Source organism: Amphibalanus amphitrite, unplaced genomic scaffold (assembly GCF_019059575.1).
Source record: "Amphibalanus amphitrite isolate SeventyFive unplaced genomic scaffold, NRLGWU_Aamphi_draft 000078F_arrow, whole genome shotgun sequence".
NCBI lineage: Eukaryota > Metazoa > Arthropoda > Thecostraca > Balanomorpha > Balanidae > Amphibalanus > Amphibalanus amphitrite.
The window spans coordinates 788,670-808,532 of NW_024881574.1; the positions used below are offsets into that span (position 1 = coordinate 788,670).

The 19,863-nt window shown below is 44.6% G+C and overlaps 1 protein-coding gene across 1 annotated transcript in view; it reads right to left on the minus strand.

The window, feature by feature from the left end:
• LOC122379452 (Na(+)/H(+) exchanger protein 2-like) overlaps positions 1–19,863 on the minus strand; it is a 69,524-nt gene that overhangs the window by 39,223 nt on the left and 10,438 nt on the right. The window contains exons 2-3 of the mRNA XM_043361689.1: positions 11,957–12,155; positions 10,726–10,799 (exon numbers count right to left, since the gene is read on the minus strand). Coding sequence (XP_043217624.1) covers positions 10,726–10,799; positions 11,957–12,155 — 273 coding nt within the window. The remainder of the gene's footprint in view (positions 1–10,725; positions 10,800–11,956; positions 12,156–19,863) is intronic.

Genomic DNA, 19,863 nt, shown 5'->3' on the forward strand with positions numbered 1-19,863 from the left:
GATAATTATCGCTGATGCCGGATAATTTTCCCTGATTATCCGGATGCCGAAGGCACGCATAGTAACATCCAGACATGTGCTTGGATCCGAGAGCTGGATCTATGATCTCAGTGGATCTCTCGACAAAATAGAGGGGTTGGATCTATGATCCGAGTGGATCTCTTGACAAAATTCAGGGGTTGGATCTATGATCCGAATGGATCTCTCGACAAAATTTAGGGGTCAGATCTATGATCTCTGTGGATCCAGCGGGCAAAAATTTGTGAAGGACCTATGATCTGTATGGATCTCACGACAACATGTAGCCAATTAAACCCTTATCCTACATAATTGTACACCTTACAGTGCAATACAATTGAGAATTATCACTTGTGGACATGGTTATTGGTTAAGACCACTTGTAATCATTAGGTATCATCATTAAATTTGAATTTAAATAAACAACATTTGTACTACATTTAAAATAAACCAAGAACATGCATATTGCTACTTTTTGTGACCAATTGTAACTTTTTCATGACAGCACTGATGACAATCTTATCAACAAGCTACAATTTCTTTCCATGCAACGCCAGTAGGGCTAATGTTAACATGCCAAAATCTATGGGGGGCACCGTACCCTGGTGCCACCCCCCCCCCCTGTTCTGCCGCCTATGGACAGATGTTAGGAAATCAAACCTGGAAGCCAAATAGGTCAGTTTTGTTAAAAATAATCCAGCAATCCACTTCCGCAAGGTATGAAATCCCAATCCAGAATGTTCGTATGAGCTATTAGTATGTGCAACACAATTTCGATTTAGTAAGAATAGCAACCAACCTCTAATACTTTCCTCATAAAATTACAAGTTCAAAAATGGCATCAACTTCTTCAGATTACCTACTTTTGGCATCGTGCCACGTGTGGTGCCATGCTGTGCTTTTGTTATGAGAGAGCCTCCCAAAAAAAAGACAAACGAAATTCACAGCTCACGTTTGGGTAATATGGTTTTATTACGTCATTATCGTTTGACCAATGAAAAATCTTAATTTGACCAAAACCGTAATGATTCCAAAAGATTCCCCGTAATAGGCCCTTCAAACTAATGGCGTAAGATATTGTTATTCTTTTGAAAAGTGAATAAAATAAAGATGCAAGGCGCACACCGCTCAGGGCCATGTTAAACCGTTTCAGCTTACGTTTGTCGTTTACGTCATTAAATTCAACGCTACAAAGATGATATTCACAAACAATCGTATCGTAAAATTATGCGAGGCAGAAAAAAATGAACATTCTTTAAAAAAAAAAACTCCACACTTTTGAATTTCCAGTTTGATTTTTTATTTATTTTCATTATACTCGAAGGTAGAACGCCTAGCTCATTTGTTATTTGAAATGACGTCACGAGTTCTATTTAGATACTGAATAATCATTTTACGGTAAATATCCAAGGCCATTACAATTGACATTTCGCTTCCCATCGCTTCCGCAGGCTGTTGAATATTTTTATACTTTTGTTTATATCTCAGTTTATTTTATCAAATATTTCTTTCAATAGATTGAAATACCTTTACCTAACCAAGCCACATGTGTCAGTATCATCTTTTATTGTTTATCAATCAATTGTGGTAGCTGGAAACTGGAAAGCCTCATGGTTGTCTAATGCAAGATTGTCTTATCAATATCATTATGTAGATTCTTTACATGAATTGTGATGTGGTAGGTACTTAGTTATGTATTGTTTATTAGTCATTACTTTGACTTACCTCTATGTGAATTGTTAATGCAAACTTTTCTGTTGGTATGTGAACTGTGAACAATCTTCATGTCACTCAATTCTCTCAAGTTGTGACCGTCATGAGCCTCCTTTATTTTGTATTCTGTATAATGTAACTGGATGCCTTTACTAATATGGCCTTTGTATAAGATTGTTTGTTTTCTAACCATACTTTGGTACTTCTTATAAAAGAAAGTTGTTAACATTTTTGAGCACCTATGAGCTATGATCCCAATGGATCTCACGACAAAATTGGGGAGCCAGATCTATGATCCGAGTGGATCTAGCGACAAAATTGAAGGGTCAGATCTATGATCCCAGTAGATCTCTCGACAAAATTGAGGGGTTGGATCTATGATCTGAATGGATCTCGGATCGGGATCCATGGGATCGGATCTCAGATCCATTTTTCCGGATCCAAGCACATGTCTGGTAACATCCAAAGGTTTTGTGCTGTATCGTCAGCTGATTATGCCTGCGATGGCGTCAAATTCCGTAAAAAGGATTTGACCTTCTTCTGAAGGCGAGACATAAGAGATATCTTAGAAAAAAAGGTGAAAAAAAAACATTTAAAAGTTGGTGAATGTGCAAATTTCTTTCACCAAATCCTTTTAAGATAATGCCAGTTTATTTTTATTCATTATGACGTTATCATTTTAAAGATTTGACATAATCATAAACCTAATCAGCGGATGATATTTCACCGGCCTTGATTTCACCTCTATTTTACTATTTAGGTATAGTCTTGTTACAAAAACGGTGTGACAACGTTCGGGAGGTGAGATAACCGTTCTTGTAAAATACCGCAACGGCAACCGAAGTTGCTTGGTGACGCCTGCTGTACTGGTGTAACATGCTGACCAATTGATTATTTCAGGCTTGCTAAAACCACAGTTGATTTTTATGTGTACCCTCCTGGTTTTGTTCTGCTTGTATGTTCTTTCTAATGACTCGAAAGTCATTTTATAAATTAAATTTACTCCCTCCATTGTAATGCACATTTTCAAAGCCCCCAGTTAGTTTTAAGGCCAAAATTGGGTAGTTAGTCGTAAAGCAGAGAGGCGCTTTACCGAGACTCCAGAGATGCTTTCTAATCGGACCAAACCAAACCAAACCTAACCAAATCTGACCTAAACTCACCTACAACCTACAACCAAAAACATGCAACCTACAACCTAAAATCTACCACCTAAAACCTAAAACCTACACCCTACAGCCTAACCTACAGCGCATCTCCTTGGTTGCAAAAAGAAGTGTGACGCCTGCTTTACTACTACCCAAAATTGTAACTTTGCCAAGTTGAGCTTTCTTAATTTGTCCATATTTTATAATGTTGGGGGGGGCTGCCTGGCAAGTTGGGGGGGGGGGGGGGCTGACCAGCAGGTTGGGGGGGCTGAAGCCCCCCCAACTGTATAGGATCCTACGCCCCTGGAAATAAGCAAATTGAAGAAGCGCTTCTTATAAAAAAACGAAGCCTGGAAGAACACAGATAATATGCGCCGAGGTCGACATACACCGAGTCGCAATTATGGCTGGGTCATCTGGGACCTAAATTTTCAGGTGCCTTCGTGTAAGATTGATTGCCTCAAGGGTATACTGAAACTTTCTTTGCGATCGGCCGCTTTTTCGCGAAAGAACATTCGACTCCCCTTACAAGTGCGAGGGTTCAAATACCGGCTTGCTGATAGAGTGATCAATTAAGATAGAGAATATAGCAATTGTTCTGTCGTCGAGTGAAATAACGGTCGGTCATATGAAGTGACACGCCTAAAAAGCAGCAACATGCACGTCTCCAAACTGCAAAGCAGCTCGAAATGGACATGTTTTCGCTAATCGCAGCATGGCTGACAGGCTTTGATAGTCTGCCGTAAACCGTTGGCACTTGGCTCCCAAGTCCCATCAGTATCTCGTAAAACAAGGCAAGTTTTTGATATTTTCCCGTTCGTTTTCATCTTGTATAAACAAACAAGATTCAAACACTTCTCGGGAGTTTTTGACGAACCATGGACTACCGCCATACTGCTGCATGCCACTACTTCACCCTCGACCTGCCATGAGGATGATGAACCTCAGGAAGCCTCGAGAGAGTGTCGAGAAGCTAAAATTTTCAGAGGTTGACGGACTAAACCAGCCTCTGACTATACACATCTGCTTCCTTGGGGGCGACTTTGGGTGGGCGGCCTGAGGCTCCGGAACTGATTAATTAGCACAGAAATGGAACACGCTCAACCGTTGGGCTGTGACCGGATTCGACGACAAGCACGTTGGGAAACCTGGATACGACACAGCTCCAATCAGCGAGATGGTCCCATAGGTGCAGGGAGGGGTAAAAATAGACGTACGCCGCTCAAATTCTATCAATCGACAGTCATATTGGGAACGGAAATTCACTTACATTTTTGCTATAAAAGTGATTAACGTCCAAACAGGCCCTAGAGAATATGAAGTGTTAATTTATTTCAACTGTAATTTATTTCACTTCCAACAGTTTTCGAACTCGTCCCGTTAATCTTCGCAGAAATAACTGTCTGCATTTAGATGAATGAGTTCTAAGAGCAGCAGCATTAGCGCCTGTATCCGCAGCAACAGACCCACCAAAATATGACTTTAAAAATCAATCGCGATATCGAGGCTACATTTCCTGTTCTGTACCACGCCATCGTTATAAGTCTGCTGGCCGTTTATTGACATGAGTTGTCATGGAGACCATAGAAATAGCGTGGTCCTCGCTGCCTTCTGTGAGATGAATGTGTCGAACGGCATGGTACAGAGTTTTATATGTGCGCTCCAACAGCCATCGATAATGATAATAACTACCATATTACTTGAGTGACTGTGAGCAATATACTTGGACTGGAGACGCAACCATTCATTAAGTGATATTGGAATCACCAGACTAATTGAGCACATGTGTCAGACGCTTCAGCTTCATCACATCAACACTGATGCGGGTGTAGGCATATGGTATTCCTGCAAAGTGCCTGGCAGGCCTCTTACAGAGATTGATCTCTCGTAAATCATCTTTGGGTTTACACACAGCGCAGTGAGCCACTACCGTGAACGAAAGGCGACTACGGGAGAGTGTTTGCAGCTGTGTAAACGTCGAGGCATTTCCACGAACACTACCCCATTATGCCGCATGGGGGCTACCGCAATCTAAATGTTTAAGGAAAATGGGATAGGTGTGAAAACATGCGGTCAGAGAATAAGTTACAGTGTTGCCCGGTTCACAGCGTGCTCATATCCACAGGCGAAGCCGCTTTCCCGTATGAGCACAGGCATGAGAAAGACGCATAAACATAGACAATGACAATAGACAATAGCTAACTATGTGGCTATACCAAAGCGTAGCTAAGCTTTATCAAAATATCATCAAGTTATACTTCTTACTATGAATGCTGTCACCAAAAATTCGAAGAAGACTGTAATAAATAGCAGTCGGGAAGATCACTATTTAGCTTTTAGTCTTCTATTGGTTAAACTGTGGCGTCAACTGGGCGCCATGACCTAGCCTTTTAACGGCATCACGGTTCGCTGGCGCAGGAAACATTACATTTATCGTGACGAAGATTATCATGGCATGAACAATACATGGCGCGACGACCATGGGCTTGTCAAAGGAGTGATCAGTCTATGGCAAGGCCGCTCGATATACCAAGAATACCTTAAAACAAAGACGATATGCAGCACGGCAGAGCCCGTGGCCGTACCATATTTAGCCTGAATGTGACTGAGAAGAAATAATCAACAGTTACCCGAAAGGGAAAGACCCGTAAGGTAAAAATAATGAAAGGCGGAATGATAATTTGTATACCTAACTTTTGCAGTGGAAAAAATGATTGCAAGCAAAATTTGTGGCAAGTATGACGGAACTCAAGGTGAAATTCGATTCCATGACAACGCCTTCATCTACCGTTTTTCATTGTCTGTTTCTGATCGCCACTCGAATGTCTTTCCTGTTATCGTTCACCGCCTCCTTGCTCTCTGAACAGAATCGTACCACTTCCAGCTTCCACGCGGCCCTGAACCGTGTCCACGCCAAGTCCACACCCCGTCACGAGCAGACCCCGGTGGGCCGTGTGGCAGCCCCCTCTCCTCCCCCCCCCACCGCGCCCCACCCTCCCCGCCCCGGCCCCGACCCGGAGAGAGAGAGCCACGCCCTTAGTTGGGAGGCCGGTCATGAACGAATAACGATGGCGGGCGCCGTCACCTGTGAAGCTTTGTGCACAGGTGGTTTAGACTGTGTCTTCGTGACATTGCCGATCACAAATCACCTGTGAAGCTAGGTAAATGATACATGATATACTGATAGAAAACTTTCGCATTGGTAGGCATAGTCACTAGTCAGTCCCGCACAATATTGATATACACTACAAAGTTATTTGGCTGCCTTGAGCCACTCAACCGATTGCTACGCTCAGTTCCACGGCGCTCGCTTCCAGCTCTGTCAGTCAGCTGGCTACAAGCGACACGCTGTCGTGTTGCCGGCCGTGCTCCCCCCTCACCCCCCCCCCCCCCCCAGCCCGCCGGTCGCCGGCGCGCGGTCACCCCACCGCCGCGGGGCACGGCACACAGGTCCGTCTCGAATTCAAATGTGGACAAAACCTCTAGCGCAAAAACTACGGAAGCTAGAGATGTGATAAGGGGCTCAAATGAAAGCAGATGAATCACGCTCTTTGAAAATGAGAAATATTTCTGCCATTTTAAACCACATTTTTTGCGATACGCGAAATTTTGAAGAGGGATTATTTTAGGGCTCGTAAAAAAACACTTTTGTCTGGGATCATCGGTTCCCTTCCTGCGTCTGGCTGCATTTGGTGAGAGTATGAAAAGTGCAAAATATGAAATCATTCCGACGCGTTTTACTATGTGCGCTTTTACTTTGAAAAATTTCAAAAATGCATTGGAGGTCAAAAATGAAAACTCGTTACTGATTTGGGCCTATAATACGTAAAATGATGAGAGGATTCCAAATCTGGTCGTAACATTCAAATCGGAGAACATTTGACCCCTGTTTTGGCAAAAAAAAAACGTCGAAAATAGGCAAAATATCCAATTTGGGCAAATTTGGACAGTTTTTGGCCAAAACAGGAGTCAAATGTTCTCCGATTTGAATTTTGCGACCAGATTTGGAATCCTCTCATCATTTTACATGTTATAGACCTAAATTTATAACAATTTTTCACATGTGGATTTTTTTCCTCCAATGCATTTGTGAAAATTTTCAAAGTAAAGGTGCACATATTAAAACGCGTCGGATTGATTTCATATTTTGCACTTTTCATACTCTCACCAAATGCAAGCAGACGCCCGCTGGCAACCAGCCAATATTGACCTCGGTCGACCCTGACCCAGCCTAGCAACAGCTGACGCTGACTCGCGGGTCAGCCGGCCGGCCGAATCCGCCCGACATCACATCACTTCTGCCCCCATAGCAAACGTTTGACCACTGATGCCCAGCTAATTCTTTCGGGAACCGTTTGTGAACGTTCTCAGGCTCATTTTAAGCCATTCGAATTTTGGGGGGTGATTGATGATTTTCTTGTAGGCCTTTGTCAAGTATGCGATGAGTGAAAATGCGGACTGTGATGCATGTGCCCGAACATTGCTAATTAGCATGGCATTGATGACGAGCTAAAACATTATTTTTGGTACCAAAATTTTCAGCACGAACCATGCAACACAGCGATGCCCATTTATTGCAGTTTCGATCAAATTATTACAATGTTACAGTCACTCAAAGTTGCGCGCGTTTCACATGTCTTTTGGGTCTACCATGCGCTTCCAAAGAAGTTCCAGGTTCACGACTGCGGTGAGCGGAGATCAGGTGGTTAAAAAATATGCCGAAGGTGATTTCAGATGCTTCAATCCGTTTTGTGTTAAAAAATCACTCACTGAAGGAATTTAAAAATGGTCGTTATTCGAGGTTTTGGCCACATTTGAAATTGCGATGGATCTGTGTGCACGGGTGGGCGGTGCAGGTTGTGTTGACCTCGACCTTCCCAGGCCGGCCGAGCGGCCCCAACTGAAAGACAAGGTCGGCGGAGATATGGGGAAGGGGAGGCGCCGCTGGTGCTTGACGAAGTTATTGGCGGTAAAGATAACGGGTTTAAGTGCCAGGAGCGCAGGATATGCTGCGCCCACGGAAGATATTGAGAAATAAATGGAATGGAACCGGCGTACCAGGTCAATGGTTGCCGGAAGAAATAAGTCATCATTGAAGTTCAATGTCCAATCTAACGACAAAACGCATGATGGTGTATGATGAAGCAAAACCATGTGCCTTAACAGATGGGTTTTATGCCTTGTCCTCAGAGACTGCAACTTGTCATAAGTCGCTAGCCCCGATCACAATGACGTTCGAGCATCCATTCATTCATGGCATTTTCTTTTCACGTCAACAGTCGGCTGTTTTGACCAACTGCAGTAGGAACCCCCTGAAACTTGCTTTCTAGCCGTTATCAAACACAATGTCATTCCATCATTCTAATGCCATCATTACACATCATTCCACCATTCTACAAATGGATTGAAATACACATCTGTGTTATTCGACAACGAACACAGGTAAACCTGCAGTCACGAAGTGACACATGATGTTTTCTTTTCGACAGGTAACTTGACCACCGATCAGGTAGCCCTTCTCACAGCTCACCTCGGCCCACCCTCTCAATCCTGCCTATCTCTCCAATCTGGGACAGTGTATCCACTCGGAGCGAGGCGGACAGCGACAGGATAATTCACCGTGAGAGATCGACTTTCGATTTCGGCACACAGGAGCGCCATTTCACCGTATTTGATTTGCTCCGCGGCACAAACATCCTTTATGGGCTGTGACCGAGGTGAAGTAGTTGAACAATTCGCGAGAGACACATCTCACTTGCGGAAATGAACGCGATTGGGGGATCCAGAACCCGGATGTTAGTTCTATTATGGTGTACTAGGGAAGTTTTAGCAGGAACATTCTGGCTCGCATTTGGTTCTATAAGTAGGACGCACTCATTTTCAAACACTGACCTCATGCAGCCAATACTTTACTGAGAGAGTTGTCCGGCATTGCGCAAGACAGGGACGATAAACAACAAGTACATTTATTGACGAGCAGCTGAAAGGCAATTCCATTCGAGGCCATTGCCAATTTACTTTTGCAACGATTTGTTCCATAAAAATGTCGTTGTGGAAGGGTACTATATATTCTGAGCACATAGCTACGAAATGTCATGATGATTTACATCGATACTTCATTATTCAGTCGAATGATAGGCATGTCATTTGCGTACTAAACTATGAACAAAAAGCTGGTATAAATTGTACAATATCTTTGGATCGTAAAAGATATGTGGCTTTCATTCCTGTTAATATGTGCCTAGAGATGACAGCAACATAACAGAGAATCCATCAGACGATATTTTGATTGCTATTCATCTCAGCGATAACTGATAATTCGGCGTCATTGGTGCCAAGATATGAATGATTTTCCACATATTTATGGGCTAGCATTTCAAATACGTTGAGTCGGACCCACACACTTTCCAGGTGCACACATTTTGTTAATGTTGGGAGATGAAAGAAATTAGAAAATGGCATACACTCTTAATAGCCAATCCATTCGTCAAATAAGCCTGGACATAAAAAGTCAATCATGTTTCCTTCAAACGCATGTTTGCCCGATATGATAACCATTTTGAGGTGCGCTTCGGGGTTTTAGTTTTCCTCGCCCTCTGTTTTTCTTTGAGCTCAATGTTTACAAGTAAGTCGTAGTGTTTACAGCCAAAACGGGTATGACGCAATTCTTCGAAGGAGAAAGACAACATCACGTAGATGAATTTCTGTGTAAGCCCTAATTCCAGGTGCACGCCAGTAATTTCAAATAGCACTTGAGCCGGAAAATGTTGCGCTGTCACGATTTTAATAGCTTGATTGGTACGAGGCCATTCCTCTTTGAAGCCCATCCTTTCCCAAAAACAAAAATGTCAACAGAATTAAACACAGGAAACGATATTCGGCTAGGCAACTATATGCAATTTACAGCCTGCATCAACCTATAGTCACGGTCTGGTCAATGGTCATTTAGTAGATTGACGTAGCTGAAGCCAGTTGAGACCTTACAGTAGGCGAGCTTACAGTTGTTTGGTCTCATCTACTCGCTTTTGGCACTGCCATTCCGAAATTACTTGCCCATAGCCTACTACATATCTCAACTGCGGTTTGGCTACAAGGAATGGTGTCAATCCAACAGGCATGATGTGAACGAATCGCAACAGGCGTGGCTAGTGGATTATGACGAATAACGTGGGCTCAAAATAGGCGCTGGAACCGGGAGCAGGACAAAGTAAATGAAGCAGAGATGCAAGTGCCAAGTGAGTTGGCAGTTGCATATAAAACAGTTTATTGCCTTCAGCCGCAAATCCAGAAATGCACTACCAATACACCACAAATGTCGCGTAAGGAAGAAAATGCATTTAAATATAACCATCAAAGGTGCAGTGTCACTGTCCCGACGTAATATCGTCTGCTGTTTTTCTGGACTCAACGGAAATGTATAGACGGGAATGTTCAGCTGACTGACTTCAGGTAATAATGCCCGTCTGAACCGACCTTTGGAACAGAGACAGTCTGCTCAGCCTGCAGTCAGAACTGTGACAATCGATAGCCACACCTGGAAACACGGCCTCCTTCTGATTGAGGCGGGGGCCGGATGCTTACTTTTATGAGCATAAAAATAAAGGACGGAAAACTTCCAAACGGAGGCAGCAAGATATCATAATATGTGCGGATCTTCCCACTACATAGATGAGAGTCATAGTTGAAGCTTTGGTAGTGTTACTTTTAGCATAGAGGACTAGAGGTAAGTTAAATGCATGTTATGCGTTGAAATTTCTGGGTAGTCACTACTCGGTAACGAGGAATTATAAGATTTTGTGGATGTATATTTTAGCAAGCCAGCCCCATCCTATCCAGTGGTACTCACCGATGGTGAACGTGTTGAAGATGGTACCGACGACAGCGAACAGCAGGATCGTTCCCAGGTTATCGAAGAACAGTCTGCAACATCCACATATTCGTGTCAGAGATCCCGCCCCCTCCGGCGATGGGTCTCCGCCCGCAGCCCGGAGGTCATTTCCGAGGGTCAAAGGTCAGACGAACGATCACACGACGTGACCTCAGAAATATCCCGCGGCATCTGCGAGGCTCCAATAGTGCGGGTCAGAGCCATTTTTCTCCTAACGGCTCTCTAAAGTCAGTATTGGCGATTGGGTCAAGAGGTCAGCGTAGAGATGCCAAGGTCGGTCGGTAACCGACATTGTGGAGCAGGCTACGCTGGGCAGCCTGGTCATCCTTTCATGTGCAAATTAGACAATTTGATGCACTATGGACGGTTCGAAGACTGGCAATAATTTGCAGCTGGACACGAGTTAGTCGTATGATTATGCAAATGATGCTAGCATTGGTAAGCAACTCAACAGTGATTGATGAATTCCTCGGTTGAACACAATCTACCTAGGACAAATTTTGACTGGATTTCATTGAATAGTCAATGAAAGCTGGTAACAAATCACGTCAGAAATTTACATGTTCTTGAACATAATTTACAGCTTACACCACGATCGAATTTTAATTAAGATAAAACAAAATTGCGGCGAGATGTTCTATTTTCCAGATAGTCATCCAACCACGTCAATAGTACGGCCTTCGCCGAATCCTTTCAACTCTGCTCGCCGCCCATGATGTCCGTGTGATGAATCCCTTGTGCCACTGAAAGCCCATAACGCATCGCATCACAAAGCTGACTGAGATCAGAGCCATGAGAAACCCACCGAGCTCAGATCATGGATTGACAGCCCCCACTCGGTCCCAGACACGTTCGAAATTAATGACGTCATAGACACCACACTGACAGTGAATGACGTCACGCCGCGGGTCACGGATGCATCTAATGGCAGCATCGCTCTAACCATCGGGCTCCCAGCCGATGACGTCACACACGTTTGCGGATCTCATTCGCAGCGCTTTTGAGTCAGTTCCGGTCTAGTCTGACGTCAAACTCACTGTGCTTTGTGCGCCATCAAACATCCGTCACTTGATACAGAACCATTTGCAGCTGCCCTGTACCTTACAAATTAAAACGACACATCCTTATATCATTCACCAAACACCTAGGCAAAGGTAATCTTTCATCATCTGTTGACCAGCTATCTCACCTGTTTGGCATGAAGTAGCCGGCGTCTAGGATGATCGGAGGCAGCATGAACAAGAAGAATGTGTCCGGGTCCAGGTGGTGGGCGGCTTCGACGTCTCCGAGACCTCCGAAGTAGAGGATGACGCCCACGATGATGCCGATGACGATCAGAAGGCACGACTCGGGAAACATGTGCGACAGCTTCGGGAACATGTGAAAACCTGCGAACGACGAGAGACAGTGAGGTTAGATAAATGAATCAGGCAGCTATCGAGCGCTGTAACAGAGGTAGGCATTTTGAAGGCCATTTCGGTGTTTCGTAAAAAAGGGGGCGGGTAAAAAAAAAGAGAATTTTAATGAAAGTGTGACTGTATCAGAACATCAGAAGCGTGTGTATGAGTGTGTAGATGATAAGCTGAAGATAACATGTGGATCATGTTTTTAGACTTATGTAATTAAATGCTTACGGACAAAAAAGCAGGTGTAGTTAAATCAATGCAAGATTTTTGGTCACATTAGAAACTTTCGTTGTTGTTTTTTTTTTTACCGCGAGAAACAGGCGGCCTGCAAGAATATTGATGTCCTTCGTGGCATTCTTCGGGCAATTATCGGAGAAATCTGGTTTGTGTGGAAAGAGTGGCACTTCATTGATGTCGCTTGGATAGTGGGTGCTGACTACTGAGTGCAGCACTATGGCACCCCACATACCGCTCCATTTGACTTCAGGACTATCATCCACTTTACACATATCTTCATCGGCGATCAGTACTGTCAAAACGTGAGGTGTGAGCATTTGGATTTCTGCCAGCAGAGCTCTCTCTGTTCGGAGCTCTTATACGGCCTTGGTTTGGACTACCAGATCTGCATAGCGTGTTCTTAGCTCTTATCACTCAATAACTGAGGTGAGCAGCAGAGGAGATATCTACGAGTAGCAGTAAGGCTTCCTTGGCACGACACACTTCACGAAAGATTTTGGCTGCTGAAACAAAAAGTTTGTTGGGCCAATATCAACATTTATCTTTTATCATAATTCGGCGTGGTTGTTTTAGGTATCGTTTACAAGGACATGATCTATTTATAGAAACATGACAACATACACACTAAAACGCGCTGTAAATCTAAACAGTCGAGGCCACATCCACTGTGCAGAAACACCCCACCCCATCCACCATTTCCCACCCAACGGTGTTACGAAAGTCCCCACACAGAGAGCGACGAAGCATGATTGTCACCTTGCTCCTAATTCCAAATCACAAACAGCCCAGCTCCCAACATGCACTTTGATAGCTATCTACTTCGCCTTTGCCTATCTGTCGATCTCTCTCACGATGCACCAACAGGGAGATCAGCGCTCTGGAGCCAGACAAGTGCCTGAGACCGACCCTCTCGGGCGAGACCAGCCACCGGACCGAGCTCTGTGAAATGTAGCCGAGCCTCGTGCATTGCCGGTGGTAGCGTGCCTCGGCGCCATGCACGGAAGGCCACGGCAGGCACGACATTCCGGCACCGCGGAAGGAACTATCCGCTGTCAGTTTTTTCTCTGGGGGAGAGAGTGGGGAGGAGAAGAAAAACAAGAGAGTGAGAGGGAGGGAGAGGGAGCGAAAGGGGGAAGAGAGAAAAAGGAATCGGAAGAGTGGTAGAGAAATACAAACGATACGTAACTAAAAAAGACGGAGTGAAAACAAAGAAGAGAAAGGAAAATAACACGAGAAAGAAGAAACTCGGAAACTCGAAAAGACAGAGGGAGAAGTGAAAGAAAGAGAGAGAGTGAGCAGGAGAGAGAGAGAAGAGAGAGAGAGAGAGAGAGAGAGAGAGAGAGAGAGAGAGAGAGAGAGAGAGAGAGAGAGAGAGAGAGAGAGAGAGAGAGAGAGAGAGAGAGAGAGAGAGAGAGAGAGAGAGAGAGAGATGGAGAGAGCACCAGTACGTGATCTGAAAAACTGCGCCCTTCAGCCAGCAACTGGTGCAGCTGGGCCATTAGAGCACCAACATTCGGCCTGAGGCGGTGACGGCGACGGCGAGGAAAATCAATAAAGGTTAACAAGGTCGACGTCCCACACGTGAAGCTTTTTACCGACTGGTAGCCTGAAGGTTAGAATTATGAAGAAAGGTGCGCCATTCCAAGAAGATTGAAGAAAAATGTCCGTATAAGGGTAATAAGTAATGCATGTATTGAGTTAGATGTCTCATAGGCCGCTGCCCGCTGGAACTCGTTTGAGCTTTCCAGGGGTCCAGATTTATCGTGATTGCGCTGTTATTTGAATGTAAACAATTTTATTATTGATGTTGGCATATATTGACCTAGGAGTATGCAGTATTTGTTTCTCTCTGGGCCAATGCATGAACAATAAACATATTTATTCATCAACAATAGGCATATCGTTCTCCCACTACAACCTAATAATTAATGCCATGAGTAATAGTGTGTGCTGTATGTAATATTATGTATCAATGTAACTATGAAGTAATGGACTATGTAATAAGTGATGCCTTTTAATGAATAGCCGCATGAATCGCTGCTGAATGCTGGCTGACCTTATTCCACGTACGTCAATAAAGCTGGACGTGGAAACTGGTGCGTGTATCTTGATTGCAGGATACAATATTCACCTGAGTTCAATGCACATAGTAATTTCATTTAGAATGCGGAGAAGCGCAAAAAGTGTATTTTTGCTGCTTCGCTAAAGCCATATATAACATATCCATTCAGGGCTGTAGTCACGGCAACAAAGCAAGACAGTCTATTCTTTCGCAGGCGGTATGTGACGGGATGTAAAGACGTCAACTGTGTCCGTACCATCTACTAACACTTACGTCAATTAACCCGCGCCCCGCTGGGCTATTCAGCCATACGCGCCCTGCTGGGGGGGGGGGGCAGATTCTGCCCCCCCGTCTAACTTCCGAACCGATGGTCGTAGAAAGACGGGGAAAACGGCAATCGAAAGCTCTCAACAAGGCGGATCTTAAAAGCCCAATTTTTTTTGCTTAAGTAGGTCAGAGGTCAGGTCAAGGTCAGGTCAAGGGTACAAAATGCAAGTTTCTACAGTATCGGCCTTGCACCGTAGTTGCCGAAGAATGGACGGAGACTGATTGCCCAAAACGTGTTCTTAGACTACCAAGACAATATTCGTTGCACACAATGTCATTCAAAGGTCAAGGTCAAGGTCAGGTCAGGTCAGGTCAGGTCACCAAAAACAAAATATAGAAAAGGGCATGTGCGACACATGTTTTATGGGTCATTTTACTCATGGAATTCAATAGGCACACTCAATAAGTGATATGGACCACCTCTGGATGAATTTCAGGTCGAGGTCAGGTCAAGGTCAGGTCAAGTGAGGTCAAATTTTGAAGTTGGTTGTTAAGGCCCAAAAAGGTATCTATCCGATGCAGTTTTTCACGGCGAATCGAATGGTGCTATTTTTATTTCCGTAAGAGGTCTAGAACTTCCATAAAAATCATTTTTCAAAAATTTTGTGTGTCGTGACGTCATGAAATTTTGAATAACTCCCACATTTTTGAACCGATTCTTCTAAAAATTGGTATGTAGGTGCACATAGACCACTTCTTTGACATATATTCCGGTTTTTTCGATAAACTCAAAATTTTGGATTTTATAAATATTTTCCCAAAAAAGTCAGTTTTTTGGAAAAATTTTGGCCCAAATCCAAAATTTTCAAAAAACCGAGATAGCCATTTGATAGACAAAGTAGAATCACGTATAACCTTTTTTGTTACGTCTTGATTCCTTTAAAAATGAAGAAGTTAGCGGCGTTTGAAATTTTGCCGTTTTTTAGGCGAAAATGGCGAACATGACGTCACTAAAACGTCAATTTCTCAAAAATTTTCCGACGGATTTTGCTCAAATTTTCAGGGAACGTGTCAAATTGATGTATGATAAGGTACTGAAAGTTTGACGTCGCTGGCGTAACGCGTTTAGAAGTTATTGGCGAAAAACGGGAGGGGGGGCAGATTCTGCCCCCCCCCCCAGCGGGGCGCGGGTTAATTGGCATTTTACCAGATCTCTCTGTCTGTCACTTTCTCAGCCGGGCCACACAGATGAAAAACAGTGTGCAACTACACACCTCATGGTAGCCGGTGGATTTTATGCACCAATGTATTTCTTGCTGGGTCGACATGGTTCAGCTACGCTTTTTACCTCCTTTTTGGGCTATGACTCTGTGTTCCACATATTTTACTGTTCTTGTATACCGATTTCACGGATAAACTAGATCACATTTTAGACAAATTTCACCTAAAACCTACTTTTCGCCTATGTTCTAAAATTATTTTTCTGGACTGTACCCCTGAATAAAAGAACAATGACATGGGCGTGGCGAATGATGCTGCTCTCCGCCCATGCCATTGCAGCTGGCCTGCTTACATAAGTTCGTTACACACAACATACCAGCACAGCTGTGTGCGGCTCAGAGCTGACGCCGCAGCAGAGTTTGCAGCATCCGACAGCGGCCATAGCTCGCTCAGTGCGCGATCTTATCTCTCCACTCGGTCTCTCACTCCGACCGGAACTGGAGCGAGGCCGGGCCAGGTCAGCAACGAAAGGTCGGCCCGCCGCCCCGCCGCCGTGCCGCCCAGACCTCGGCGGGGGCGCAGCCTCCACCTGGCTGTCTTGGTCCGCCAGCTGCCCGCCGCTAACACCAATGTCTAAAGCCTTTCTCCCTGTAGATCCAGACAAGCCCCATGCTCTCACCTATGACCTAACCGCCTCTTTTCGTCTTGTACGCCTCCCGCAAGTTATTCATATTTCTGATGTCAATCTATAGAAAGCGATCAGGCGTTTCAAGTGTCTCGATATACCATTTAGCTTTAGATTAATATAATTTTATTTTACATTAGCAAATTACCAACGATCGTAAGCATACGATAGTCATAAACGGATGTCAAACAATTAGCAAATTCAGTGTTATCAGCATCACGCTGAAACGCAACCTTTCTTCTTTCAATTAGTCTTACTGACCACTGTGAACAGTGACCATTGCGTCTTTGTTAGGTGGCCCAGCTAGACCGTGATCAAAATCTAAAAATACCGGAAGCAATTTGCAAGCATTAGCCGTCATGCCTAGCTGATTCTTTTCTACACTCAATTCCCTACCGATAAAGCCGTTCAGATTGGCACAGACCCCGTCTCGCTGCTATATGCTTAGCGTCGTTACGTTCCACCCAATGACCAGTAATCGCTGAGGCCTGATCCTTGGGCGGCAGCTGACCTCGGCGGCACAGTCACTGTCTGTGGCGACCACACCCAGGACACCATGTAATATACGTCCGGTCTGGGAGCCGCCCCAGGCATCTGATCACGCGCAGTGAAATGTAAAATTATCAAGGACGTGAAATTATCTGTTCCGACGGGAATGAGCAAATTATAATGGTGATCGTTGGGTGACCGATGAAATGGGTGAATGGCTGTCACAATGTACGCATGAAACTCGATTATTTTTTAATCCACGAGAGGAAATACATATCCAGAGGTCGAAAAAACTGTTAGACTTTCTCCAACCGACCTTAAAATTTGCTTCACAAGAAAAATGATTTGTTGCACAGCCTAAAGCACGGGTCAAGAACTTGAATCCCTCTCGCGTTTCTATGCACACTGAGCACCAATACAGTTAGCGTCAGACAGCTTCAATGCGCTAAAGCAAAGGCGTGCAAGAGTTTATGCCGTGCCCGTGCTTCTAAGTTCTTACTGTTCGGCGCGTAGATGTCGCTGGATATCGCGGCCGGACCGCAGCGACATCTATTCCACGGACTGCACGCTCTAAAAAACTGCCACCTTCTACAACTGCTGTAAGGGCGAAATTCCGTTCGTGATAACGGGAAAAGCAGCCTTTTTGACACCGACTTGCTTCAGGAAGATGGAAGCAACTGGGAGCAAGTCCGCCAGGCCGTGGGTAGGTTAGAAGGTACCCACAGTGGATCATTGGCTGAAGCTTGAAATTGCACATGGATGCAAGGAATGGCCATGCAGGTAAAATATTGATCATTGGTGATCGATTATTTTCCGTTTGCATTGATATTCAGTCAATTATTTGCTCCAACACCGGTTGGAGGGATGGGCAGTTTTTCGACCTCTGTACATATCATGAAACATGGATTCTGTCAATCCACGAGAAGAAATACATATGAAATAAGCCTAATTGTATAAACATCAGCATAAAAATATGCAATGAAATATTTGGGGTAGAAAGGAAACTCCAACGAACTATAAGCTGTAGATGATAACGATTCATAATTAACGATAACGAAATAATTTGCGATTATGAATTAATCGAAGACATTGCTGCATTTAACCTGTAGGTATGTGCCTAACCAACCACTTTTTGTTCACTAATATAAAACATGCATCCATAATGTGCATACATTCTAAAAAAAAAAAGAGTTATCACAGACCTCATTCCTTTAGAAGGGATAACAGAAACAATATAAGCAGACAGAGTTATATGTGAGATGGATCCTCAGACCCCATCTGTCAAATCTGTCACCATCTACACTAGCCATCACCCACTACGATGTCTCAAAGCCACGATAACATGCGATACAATGCAGGAACGAGCGCCAAAGTTAATTTACTTTTTGTCAATGGTATCTGTAGTCCCCAATCAAAGTCCCCGAACGAGTTGCAGCAGCGCGTTTTATCCTATCTAGCTGGGTAATTAGGTTACGTAAAGTGAATTTGGCCGCAGATGGGACGGTATAATAACCGACTTTTTCTGAAAAGCTCCTGAATAGTGCAGTCTCACATCATCAATTTCAATAAACAGACAAGGCTTTCAGCAGACAATCATACGAAAAAGTATTGATTTTCCAGAATTGGAGGATCAAAACTCAAAAGCAACTATGTTGGGTCAGGTCATGCTGGGTCAGAGGTTGGGTGACCCAACATAGTAGTTTTTGCCTTTGCTTGCACTGCAGCGCAGCCCTGCGGAGCACCTGGCGACCCTCCTCACACTCTGTGGGCCACAGAACAGTGGCCAGTCGCGTGTGAACTGCTCACCGGGTGAAAAATGAACACGGCAGCGACAAGCGCAGGTCACGTGATCGCGCTGGCGGGAATAATGGCGGGAGACAATGGCGGGGCGCGCGTAATGCACGCTACTTGGCGGGTGCGCACTGCGCGGGGGAGGCTGGGTGTGGTTGAGGGTCCGAAAAGAATCTGCTGTGATTTAGTTAGAAGACGCTGAGCTGTGCGCTACGCAAACATGTAGGTATGTCATAAATGCTGCGTAAATTCGTATCGGTTTGTAGTGAGTGCTTTTATCGGGCTAGCCTTCCGTAGTTGGGTTGACAAGGTCGGCTGTTGACCTCCTAGCCCAAAGCTCCACAGGAAGTTGAACGTGAAATTGTAAAAGCACAAACAGTTTGACATGCATTAATGTTACTTCACGGACACGGAGAAACTCAAGAAACCACTACGTTCCTTTATCCTTCACGTGTATCCATTTTGCAATCCTCTAGGGACCTGACATGCATTGTGCCAGTTCTCCGCAAGCCATTAATTGCCTACCGTTTGTGCTTGGAAACGAATACACCACTCTGTGAGGTATCGCCCATTCTTTGTGTCTCCCAGTGAGTGGATATCGACGCCCCACGGAGTGGTTTGGTGTCGGGGTCATTAGCGGGACGGCGAAGGTCAGCCGCCTTTCGACGCCCATTGGTTTATCACATCGGTGACCTGACCTGACCTGACCCGGAGTGGACTGTGTCACCAGCCGACGTGGACACAAACGTCTCTTTCACGTTTCACTCGTCTGTTTCGTGATGTGAAACTAATGTCTCCATGGTTCAGGCCGTACGTTAGAGGGACGCTGGAGTGTGCAGCTATTAATTTTGCCAGTCCAGCTCTTGGACTCTAAACAACAGTTTTAAACGACAGTTCTCAGAGAACGACTGAACTGGAAAGGGTGAAAGATTAATTGA